At 43.5% G+C, this 10,081-nt stretch overlaps 1 protein-coding gene across 1 annotated transcript; it reads right to left on the reverse strand.

The window, feature by feature from the left end:
- Positions 1-222: 222 nt before the first annotated feature.
- Positions 223-9,440, reverse strand: STOML3 (stomatin like 3). Its single transcript, XM_059996087.1, has 6 exons — positions 9,092-9,440; positions 8,938-9,010; positions 6,213-6,295; positions 4,344-4,547; positions 2,463-2,597; positions 223-474 (listed from the first exon to the last, which is right to left on the reverse strand). The coding sequence occupies exons 1-6, from the start codon at positions 9,227-9,229 to the stop codon at positions 280-282; spliced, it is 828 nt and encodes a 275-aa protein (XP_059852070.1). The 5' UTR covers positions 9,230-9,440; the 3' UTR covers positions 223-279.
- Between the last annotated feature and the right edge of the window lie 641 nt (positions 9,441-10,081).

The raw sequence follows: 10,081 nt of genomic DNA on the forward strand, positions 1-10,081 counted from the left end.
CTACTCACTGATTCTCATAAGAATAATGCAAAGTACTTTTATGTTCTTAAAAATAAAAGTAGTATATGGTCCTTCTTTTTTCTTTTTCTTTTTCTTTTTTTATAGCCTCTATAGCATCTCCCTGCTAATGCTGTTCCAGCTGTAGAGTTACTGGGCCTAAATAGTGTTGAAATTCTCAACACTTCTAACTGCTGGTCTCCATAGGAACAGATATGCCTCCCTAAGCAATGGCTGGCCGCAGCAGGAGGGTCTCAGGTTCTGTTAGGGACCTTCTTGTGGTTATTGTAGCTGATGCCACCAATGCCCTCTAGTACATTCATGGGCAGAGGAAACAATGGTGGAATTCTTGTCTGTGGTGACAGTGGTTAAGGTCTGCAGGTAACGCAGCTGGAGGGCGATGGGGGACTCAGCCAGCACCATGGAGGCTGACTTCAGGGCTTTAGAAGCATTCATTTCTCCTTCTGCTGCAAGGACCTAAATCGACAGAAATAAAAGCCTTTAGACAGCTTACAGCTGTCACTAGTGCTTTCTTTTCCTGGGTCTGCACTGATACTTCTCTCCCAGCCCCTACTTGGCCACCCATGTTTCATCTGCTTACTTCTTTGGCAAGGATTAGAGTTTCACATCCTAATGTGATGAGAGAAATTGGAGAAGGTTGCAGGAAGCAGGGAGATAGCTTAGAAATTATGAGTCCTTAGATTTCATTCTCGAACAAAATAAAAGCGCTGCCTTTAACCCGAACAAATACAGGTCCATCTACCCTGGTGATGCTCTTGAGTCACCATGGAGCCTCACCACTGGCTGCTTTCGTTTTCAGAGAAGTCTGAAATTCAAGGCCTCCAACTGGCTTCTTTTCTGTCCTTTTTACTTATCATAGATTTTTATTTTAGATTTCATTCGGTTGCCAATTTTGTCTCATCCTTACAATGTAAGGATTGTTTCAAGCTCTCCCCGCTCTTGATGCAAGCAGCAGCAAGTGCCGGGCTGCAAACCCTCACTGGGACTCTCCTAAGTGCCCTGTTCCTCCTCTGGTCCTCAGACTGCCCAGGAATGACTGGAGCTCAGCTGCCCCTCTGTGCGCACTCACTGCCCACGTGCAAAAGCGACTCCCGGGCTTCCCTGGTGGCGCAGTGGCTGAGAATCTGCCTGCTAATGCAGGCGACACGGGTTCGAGCCCTGGTCTGGGAGGATCCCGCATGCCGCGGAGCAGCTGGGCCCGTGAGCGACAACTACTGAGCCTGCGCGTCTGGAGCCTGTGCTCCGCAACAAGAGAGGCCGCGACAGTGAGAGGCCCGCGCACCACGATGAAGAGCGGCCCCCGCTCGCTGCAACTAGAGAAAGCCCTCGCACAGAAACGAAGACCTAACACAGGCATAAATAAATTAATTAATTAATGTAGGGGCTTCCCTGGTGGCGCAGTGGTTGAGAATCTGCCTGCTAATGCAGGGACCACGAGTTCGAGTCCCGGTCTGGGAGGATCCCACATGCCGCGGAGCGACTGGGCCCGTGAGCCGTGGCCGCTGAGCCGGCGCGTCTGGAGCCTGTGCTTCGCAACAAGAGAGGCCGCGATAGTGAGAGGCCCGCGCACCGTGATGAAGAGTGGCCCCCTCTTGCCACAGCTGGAGAAAGTCCTCGCACAGAAACGAAGACCCAACACAGCAAAAATAAATTAATTAATAAACTCCTACCCCCAACATCTTCTTTAAATAATAATAATTAATTAATTAATTAATGTAAAAGAAAAAAAAAGCGACTCCCAAGTCAACTGCTTAGAAGCTGCTGGAGCTTAGCAGAGAAACCAGAGATAAAGTAGAGGGAAACCTCCCTCGAGTCCCAAGTATGATTCCAAAGTACTGGAGGCTTCTAATCTAATTGGCTTCTGATACTTCAGGAAACCCGTCCACACAGATATGAGGGCTATGGATCCAACAGACTCACGGACACGCCAGACCAAGCTGCACTCACATTTTGTACTTCTAACCTGCATTGTAGTCACCCCCTCCTCTTAGTTCAGTTCACTTAACACACCAGAAGGAAGATGCTCCAAAGACAGGCACCAAGTTGCCACCTCAGAATCATCAGCTTTATAAACGTGCAGGTTCCTGGGCCCACCAGAGACTCTACTTCACTGAGTGTGAGGTGAGGCCTGGGGACCGGTGTTTGCTTTGCTCATTTCTCTCTAGGAGGCTCTGCTGTGTGGCCAGAGTGGGGACCCCCCTGGCTCAGTCACTGAGTATGCTGCCGAGCACCCTTGACCCAAGACCTAACACCAAGCTTCCTCAAGGTGCATTAAGCTGCCTATGAGCTTTCAACTCAAGGGGAAATTCTCAGTAAAAACTGTGAGAAAGAAACCCTCTTCTTATTGAAACCGTTGAGGGGACCTGAGCTTCCTTTCAAGCTCCATCCTTGTTGGCTCCAAGGCTGGGAAGCTCGCCCTCCAGTGCAGATGGAGTCGCCCTTACCCTGGCCCTGGCCTCCCGGGTGGCCTCGGCCTCAGCAGCCATGGACCTCTGCAACTGCCCGGGAATCCGGCCGTCTTTGATTTCCACTTGGGCCACGTGGATCCCCCGCAGCTTGGTGGCGTCATCAAGTAAAGTCTGTTTCCAAGTCAAAAGAAAGGTCGTTGATCAGAAGACAGGTATGTAATCGAAGTTCCTGCTATATGTTATATACGCAAGAAAAGTCCTCTTCTTTCCCTCCTTCTGTATTTACAGCATTTGGAGTGAGACAGTTTGGAAAGGGGATAGGAGTTCTTACCGCCCACTTCCTGGCATTGAAGTGAATCCTGGGAAGGATTCAGAAACAAAACTTGATAGGTCTTTTAATAGGTGGTCTCTCAGCAGGTCCGCCCCAAACCATTCCTAATGAAGTATATACTATCCATCTAGATGTGAGCAAATAGCCCACATTTTCTTGTCACTGACACCAAACTGGCAGCAACGGACTTTGTCCTGCTTCTGCCATTTGCAGCTGTGAATCATTGGGCCCGTGACTTAACCTTTCGGATTCTCAGTTTTCATACTATAAAAGGTTTTCTTTCAGGATTGTCATGAGTTTTGGAGATAACACATGTTAAACTATGTATCGGTGCCCAGCAATAACTCAGTACATATTATCACTGGGTACTTTGTGAGATATTATTTGTCTTGCTCTGTTTAACCCCTGACCTGTGGCTCAGTTTTAAACAGGTAGCAAGGCTATATATATATATATATATATATATTTAAGGCATATATTTTTTAGAGCAGAAGAAGCCTAAAATCAAAGACATCCTCATCTTTTGTTAAAGCTTAAGACCACTGAAGATATCTTGCTGGTTATCCTGGAGGGGAAGGGATGAGAAAGAATGCCTTGAGAAATAATGAGACCAGATGGGTAGTTCCCTCAAAGGGGAAAGGGCAGAGATCTATGTGATACCAAATAGCAAGTGAGCCCTAGCTTTTCCGTGATCCCTGCAGAGAGCTGGGAGATGGGGAGACCTCACAAGCAGCCAGTGACCTGACTGTGATGGGGAAACAGCTGAGTCGTTGAACTCGTGTGGCTCTTAAAATGACGTGGAGAGTTATCATGCAGAACTGATATTACCTTATAAAACCTCGGGGACTTTGCACTACCTTAGGGGCTGGAGGAGATGCCAAGAAGGGCCAAAGTTGAATTTCCCTCTTAACGTACAGAAGGCAGGCTCAGAATCAAAATGTTAATTGATTCAAGAAAACACAGAAATGTGATCGTCTATAATCTAGGGTGTACGGGAGGTGAGATGGATACCTGTTACATCCTTATCAATATTATAATTATGACTGCTATTCATATCATTATTGATATTAGTACATGAAGTCGGATTTCCCAGGGATAGCAGTCCTGTGCTGTCTCAACCAAACCTCCTTCTAACGTTCACATTCCACTGAACTGCCTGAGAAAGGGCAGCCCTTCCTCTGGAGTAATCTAAACTAAAAATAACTCTGATCTCTAAGCTCTGCAAAAAAGGCTAAAGTGTACAATGGTAATTCATAATTTTGAATTCCACACACACTCCAACAGCTCCCCGCTCCCACTCAGATTTTTAAATCTGGACCTCATGATTATATAAAAAAAAAAAGTGAAATCCCAAACTGAAGCCCATCTGTTTAGAGCAGTTGTGTATGTGTGTGTGTGTGTGTGTGTGTGTGTGTGTGTGTGTCTGTGTGTGTCTGTGTGTGTCTGTGTCTGTGTGTGTGTGTGTGTGTGTGTGTGTGCGTGCGCGCACATGGGGAGGGGTGCTTTGAACTGCTGATACTTGATCATCACTGTTAATTAAAATGAGTGAATTAAAGATGTAGGCTATTGGTCCTTGACGTCTTTACCTGGATGCTATGGGCCATCTCTTCTCGGCCAGCTAAGATCTGGGACAAGGTCTGTGTCCCTAAGACATTTCTCAGAGTGGTCTGAGCCAGCAGAAATGTGGCCTGCTGGACATCGCTGACATTAGCCACTGCCGAGACAGCACTGTAGATTCTGTAATAGACCACTCCATCCACTTGAGTGGTCACAGAGTCTCTGGTGAGGATCTGTAGAGCAGGAACACAGAAAATCACATGCTTATGACTTTCACAATGATTGATCCACAGAGGGTCAGCTAGTCCCAGAGCCCTCTCCGCAGGAGGAGAGCTTTAGTGACAACTCATGCCAGCATCACCAAAAATCTGTCCTGGCTTGAATGTACTATCATCCTTGTTGATAGCAAAATTCCTACACAGATGTGATCTGTACCTATCCCTGTAACTTCATCTTAGAGAAGTCAGAAGTGAAATAGGTATTTCCACTTTAAAATGTGGTAGTAGAACCTGCTGGAATTCTACCATCTAAGTGGTGGTAGAACACCTGTCTCCCTGATACCTGAATCTTTTTGGTTCTCAGTTTCATCAGGCTTGATGAATAGCAGTGCTTTTTAGAAAACAGATGGCACCAGAGACCATGTTCTGTATTCAAATAAAGAAAAATCCATTTATAGAGGCTCTGCATTAATTGTTCTGAATTAACATGACAAGGTACTTTGGAGCAAATGAGCTTTCTGTGGGTACCACGAACGCAGGACCTAGAACTCCCTTCTCCCATCTAGAACTGTTTACTATGGAGCCAGAAAAGGCCCATGAGAGCCCCTAAACATCCTAAGCTCTCTTATGATTAGGGCTGAATTCCAAAGTAAGGACTCTGCAGTTCCCACCAATGGCATGAAGACATCATTGTTGAGTCTCGATTGAGTTTTCTGGACCAGAGAGAGGAAGATTAACATTTCCTCGTAAGTGTTGATTTTCTCACTTCTCATCCCCTTTGCCCTCCCACACATTTTCTTTTCTCTTCCTGGATCATTTTGTTTATCACAAACTGGCATGATTATTAGCAATTCTGTTTCTCTTCCTTATCACCCACTTACTGGGTCTGGTCATTTAGTTGCTGTACTTTAAGAATTGAAAAGAACTATTTGAAATCCAGTTACAGGTGAGCCCTGTACAGTGTCTTCTCCTTTCCCATGCACACCCCACTTTGTTGCATCCAAACACTCAAAAAATTTAGTACAGTACACACGGTTATATTTAAAATGGATAACCAACAAGGACCTACTGTATAGCACAGGGAACTCTGCTCAGTATTCTGTAACAACCTAAATGCAAAAAGAATTCGAAAAAGAATAGATATATGGATACGTATAACTGAATCACTTTGCTATACACCTGAAAGTAACACAACATTGTTAATCAACTATGCTCCAATATAAAATAAAAAGTTAAAAACATTGAATGCAGAGGTGAGTTATATCGCTATTACTAAAACATTTCCGGAGACGGTGATGGAAAGGATAACGTCCTGAGCAGCCACCAAATAGTTTCAGCCCCCAGTACAACGACTTATCAGACTCCTCCAGGGGTCGGCTTGTCATTCTCCACCCCACTTTCTCTGTCATCTGTATCCCTTCTCTCTCTTCTCTCAGACTTTCTCCCACCCAGTCATTGCAGGTCTTCTAGCAATTCAGCCCTTGCTCTTGGCTTCATTCTCATTTGGCGAGACAAAGCCCAGTCGTCTCAGGAGCCACCTAGGACTCCCCAAGCAGATCTCTAAGGATTCAGTTCATCCTCCCCTTTAGAGTTTGAAAACATATGATACAGTCTCAATTGTCCCTGTAACAGGGAAGATATTGGTTTTATTTCTAGAAACATAGCTTTAATCAGCATTACCTCCCGTGGAGGGATGTTGCACGTAACGGTCCGGAGATCAACTTTGACAAACACGTCTATGCAAGGCAGGACCAGGATCAAACCTATGCAAAAGAAAATATGGTTTAGAATTTCACCCAACTGAAAATAACTGCAACAAATTGTCTGCTAGCTATACAGTACATTATTTGCATGGGACTATAAATGCTTCTCAGATGATCTTCCATACGTACACCTATACCTTTGGGGAAATTATTTCCTGCTATGAGTCAATAACTAAAGAAAAGTGATTCCCTAGAAATTAAAATCTTTTGGTAAAAAGCTGAAGATCCTTGACAATTAATTTCTAGATTTTCTTTTGTAAAACATTCTACTTACTTCTATCCAAGTGTTGAGTGTGACATTTATTTAAAAGGATATTTTGGAAATTGGTTTCTTTATGTTAAAGGTATCTGTATAAAAGATTCAATTAATAGACTTTAGACCTTGAATATCGTGACTGTCAACATTCTCATTTATCTTCATTAGTACTGAAGGAATGTTAAAATTGAAATCTTCCCAGGATTTCAGTGTCCCCAAAACCAATGTATTACAAAATTTGTAGTTTCTCTGTAGCTGTGTTCTAGTTTATATACAATGACAATCCTCGGTTGTAAATACTTTTACTTATCTCTTGTGAAGATTTGGATTGAGGTAGGGATAGGGCTAAGGAAACTCATTTGAGGATTCTATGACTCCTTAACACTGCCCTGGGGAAGGTTCTCTACAGCAAGCGCTATAAAGATTAGAACCACAAGGAACGTCAGCAAGATGGGGACACCAATCCATTTTCATTTACCAGAAAGATTCTGTGCTATTGTTTTTGTTTTCAAAGAAGAAACAACTTTCTACACTGAGTATCATGAAAAGGACAGGTAGCATCAACAGAAAACACTGCTAAGGTGCTTTCTTTCTTTGGGTGTCTAAACCTTTCTGGGGTAAGGATTACTTCCGAATTTACTTTTTTTTTCCGGTGCTAAGTAACCAGTTAAGATCATGGCCCTTAGAACTAGAGAGAGTTAAGTTCCAGCCCTACCACTTACCAGCTGTGACCTGGGAACATTTATCTAATTTTTCTGAGCTTCAGTCACCTAATATCTATAAGATGGCAGTGAAGATTAAGCAGGTGTCAGCATGATAATGAAATAAAATACTAAACATAGTGCCAGGCATGTATTCAGTGCTGAAAAGTAGCAGCTCCTGTTATGAACACTTTTATTATTAAAGCATAATTTACTCTTTACAGAAGTGGAGATGTTTTCCATTAGCAATTTGGCCTGTTTTCCTCCGGCTCTTATGACATTTTGAGGTAACTTCTCTTAGCCCCAGAGACATGTATGACGAGATTAGTTATCCTGGGAGATTTAGTGGTGAACACTTCCGGGAAAATTCATTTAAAAGAGACTTTTCTCTAGAGTCCTGCAAGTTATAGCTATTTGACCTCTCTCAAATCCAATTTTATTCTAATTTATAATCTTGGCTTCACCACGTGAAACATGACCAGGAAGGGGTTAACTTTGCTCTGGTATTTCTCACTTGGATAATTCTAACACCTCTATTTGGACAAACTCATAAAAATATCCATAATAAGCAATTTTTGCCCTCTTTCTTTTAGGTTCCTTATTAGACAAGTAGGATTGTATCAATACTACTTGAAATGGCCAAGTCTCCGTAACAAGCTTCCCCTTTGGAAGTTTCTCATATGTTTAAAAATGTAACAGATACCTGAGTGCCTACCGTAGTACATGGCCAAGTGCAAAGCGCACAGAGTGAATAAGGAAGTTCCTGCCCCCCCAGAGATCCTACAGTGCAGTTGAAGGGAGAATGATTTTACTTAAATACATCACATTAGGGGGAAGAAAGCAAATGTTATTAGAGAAGTATAGCAAATAACCATTCTCTTCCATGTGCCTTCCAAGATGCTGTTTGGAGAGCCTCCCCTGTCAAGAATATTAGAATCTATCATATGAAATTGCCATTTTGGTGGATCGAAACCAAACATTAGCAATTTCATAGGGTTCAACACAATATACACAAGAGAAGTTATGAGTATTAAATCAGTGTCTTACTCCTGAGGACTTTTAGTATCGATACTCCTGGCTCCCACAAAAGAAAATCCCATCCTTTTATGATATGAACAGTTTGGGACATATTTTATTCTGAGGCTGTAGAGAAAGGATGGAAATAAAGACCACATTTGACGAACGGAATTGTCAAATGGCTTCCAGCTCTATGTTGCTCTTAATCCACTTGTCAAGAGAGGACATTACCTTTGACTTTTCCATTGGCTCTTTCAAAGAGTGAGAATCAAACACCAGCTCCCGGAATACTCTCCCTGAGTAGCTTAATTGTCTCCCTTGGCCATTTACTCCCTCCCTTCATTCTTCTTTCATTCTCTTAGTGGCCCTGGTAATAAGGGACACCCAGCCAATGTAACCGGAGCCACTCTTTGTTCACATTCGCTGAAACTCTCAGAGGGAGTGTTAGAACACTGATCCAGATTCCAAAGCTCTCCAGCTAATGGTCTAGTGATCACTTCTGTTAACTCAAGTAAGAGGACAAGATCCTTCAATTGTACAGAAAGGCAAGGGCTCCAGCTTCCGGTGATTTTTTTTTTCAATAAATGTTTCCAGAGAACATTTTTGGTGGCACTAGTAGCAGTAACAGGTGCCCGTGATCCTTACCACGAGCAGCTGCAGTGTCATACCTGGCCCTTTGGCTTTGTCAGCTTGGATGCGTCCCGGTCGGAATACAACAGCGCGTTCGTACTCCTTAATAATCTAAGAGATTAAGGGAGAGTATTTAGTCTTAATGATTCATCAGCTCATGGAGAGAGCCCAGTTTATTTCCCAGGGTATTACCTTCAAGCACATCCATATGGAGATAGGGAAGGTAATGACCATCGACAGGAAAGAAAACAAAAACAGGATCCAGCCACATACACCAAGCCCTCTACTCTTGATGCCTAGGAGATGAGGAGGCAGTTCTGTAGCTGACATGGTTCTTAGGAAAGCGATTCAGCTGTGTGGGTGAGGAAACCGTCCAGAGGGCTGGCCAAGCCAGAATGGGGCTGAGGAAGTGACCTGAATCCACACACACGCACGATTGCAGGAAACACCACACACACGCATGCACGCACACACACACACACACACACGGAAAATGTTCCTTCAGGTTTTTAGATGAAAAGTGACCTGTCCCTTCCAAGAAAAGTCTCATAGCAATCAATAACAGTAATCACCGTTACATTTACTTAGGGCTGCCATGGTCTATTATTCTCAAAATGCATAAAACTACCCGCCTCAGGATCATCCGGGTGTCATTTTAAAAGACAGATTTCTGGGCCCCCAGAATTCTCCAGGGGAAGTCTAGGCAACCTCTGGGGCAGATAGGTAGGTACTCTTATCCCCAAACAAGTCAACAGAGCACAAGGAAAAACATCTTCCAGAGTGCTTACGTTTGAGGTTCTATGAGAGGCTTTAACTTACCAGTGTGGTGGCCTCAGGAAAGCCACTCGACCTTTCTGAGCCTCCATTTCTTCATCTGTAGGATGGGGATAGACATTACCTACCTTGAAGGATGTGATGAGGATTAAATGAGATTATTTATATAGGCACCTAGCCCAGACATTAATGCCTACCTTAGTAGATGTATATTACTACACTCATTCCCATCTTACAGATTGATAAATACTTCAGAAGTCTTTATTTTCACTATTTCACCTTGTTTTAAATCCTTGCTGCTTCTTGGTTCTCTTCTCCTTGACAACGAGCCCCACCCTCAACCCTCCACTTCCTCCAATTGATTTCACATTCTCCACACAAGCACTAGAACTAATCATATTTGTTAGA

This window comes from Delphinus delphis, chromosome 18 (genome assembly GCF_949987515.2).
Source record: "Delphinus delphis chromosome 18, mDelDel1.2, whole genome shotgun sequence".
Lineage (NCBI taxonomy): Eukaryota > Metazoa > Chordata > Mammalia > Artiodactyla > Delphinidae > Delphinus > Delphinus delphis.

What these genes read in the sequence shown, in the direction of transcription:
- STOML3 (XM_059996087.1), bottom strand. Translation starts at nt 9,229, where the DNA reads ATGTCAGCTACAGAACTGCCTCCTCATCTCCTAGGCATCAAGAGTAGA. An exon ending in CCATATGGATGTGCTTGAAG is followed by an intron (nt 9,011 to 9,091) that starts GTAATACCCTGG and finishes TTAATCTCTTAG; the next exon opens with ATTATTAAGGAGTACGAACG. An exon ending in TGACAAAGCCAAAGGGCCAG is followed by an intron (nt 6,296 to 8,937) that starts GTATGACACTGC and finishes TCTTTTGCATAG; the next exon opens with GTTTGATCCTGGTCCTGCCT.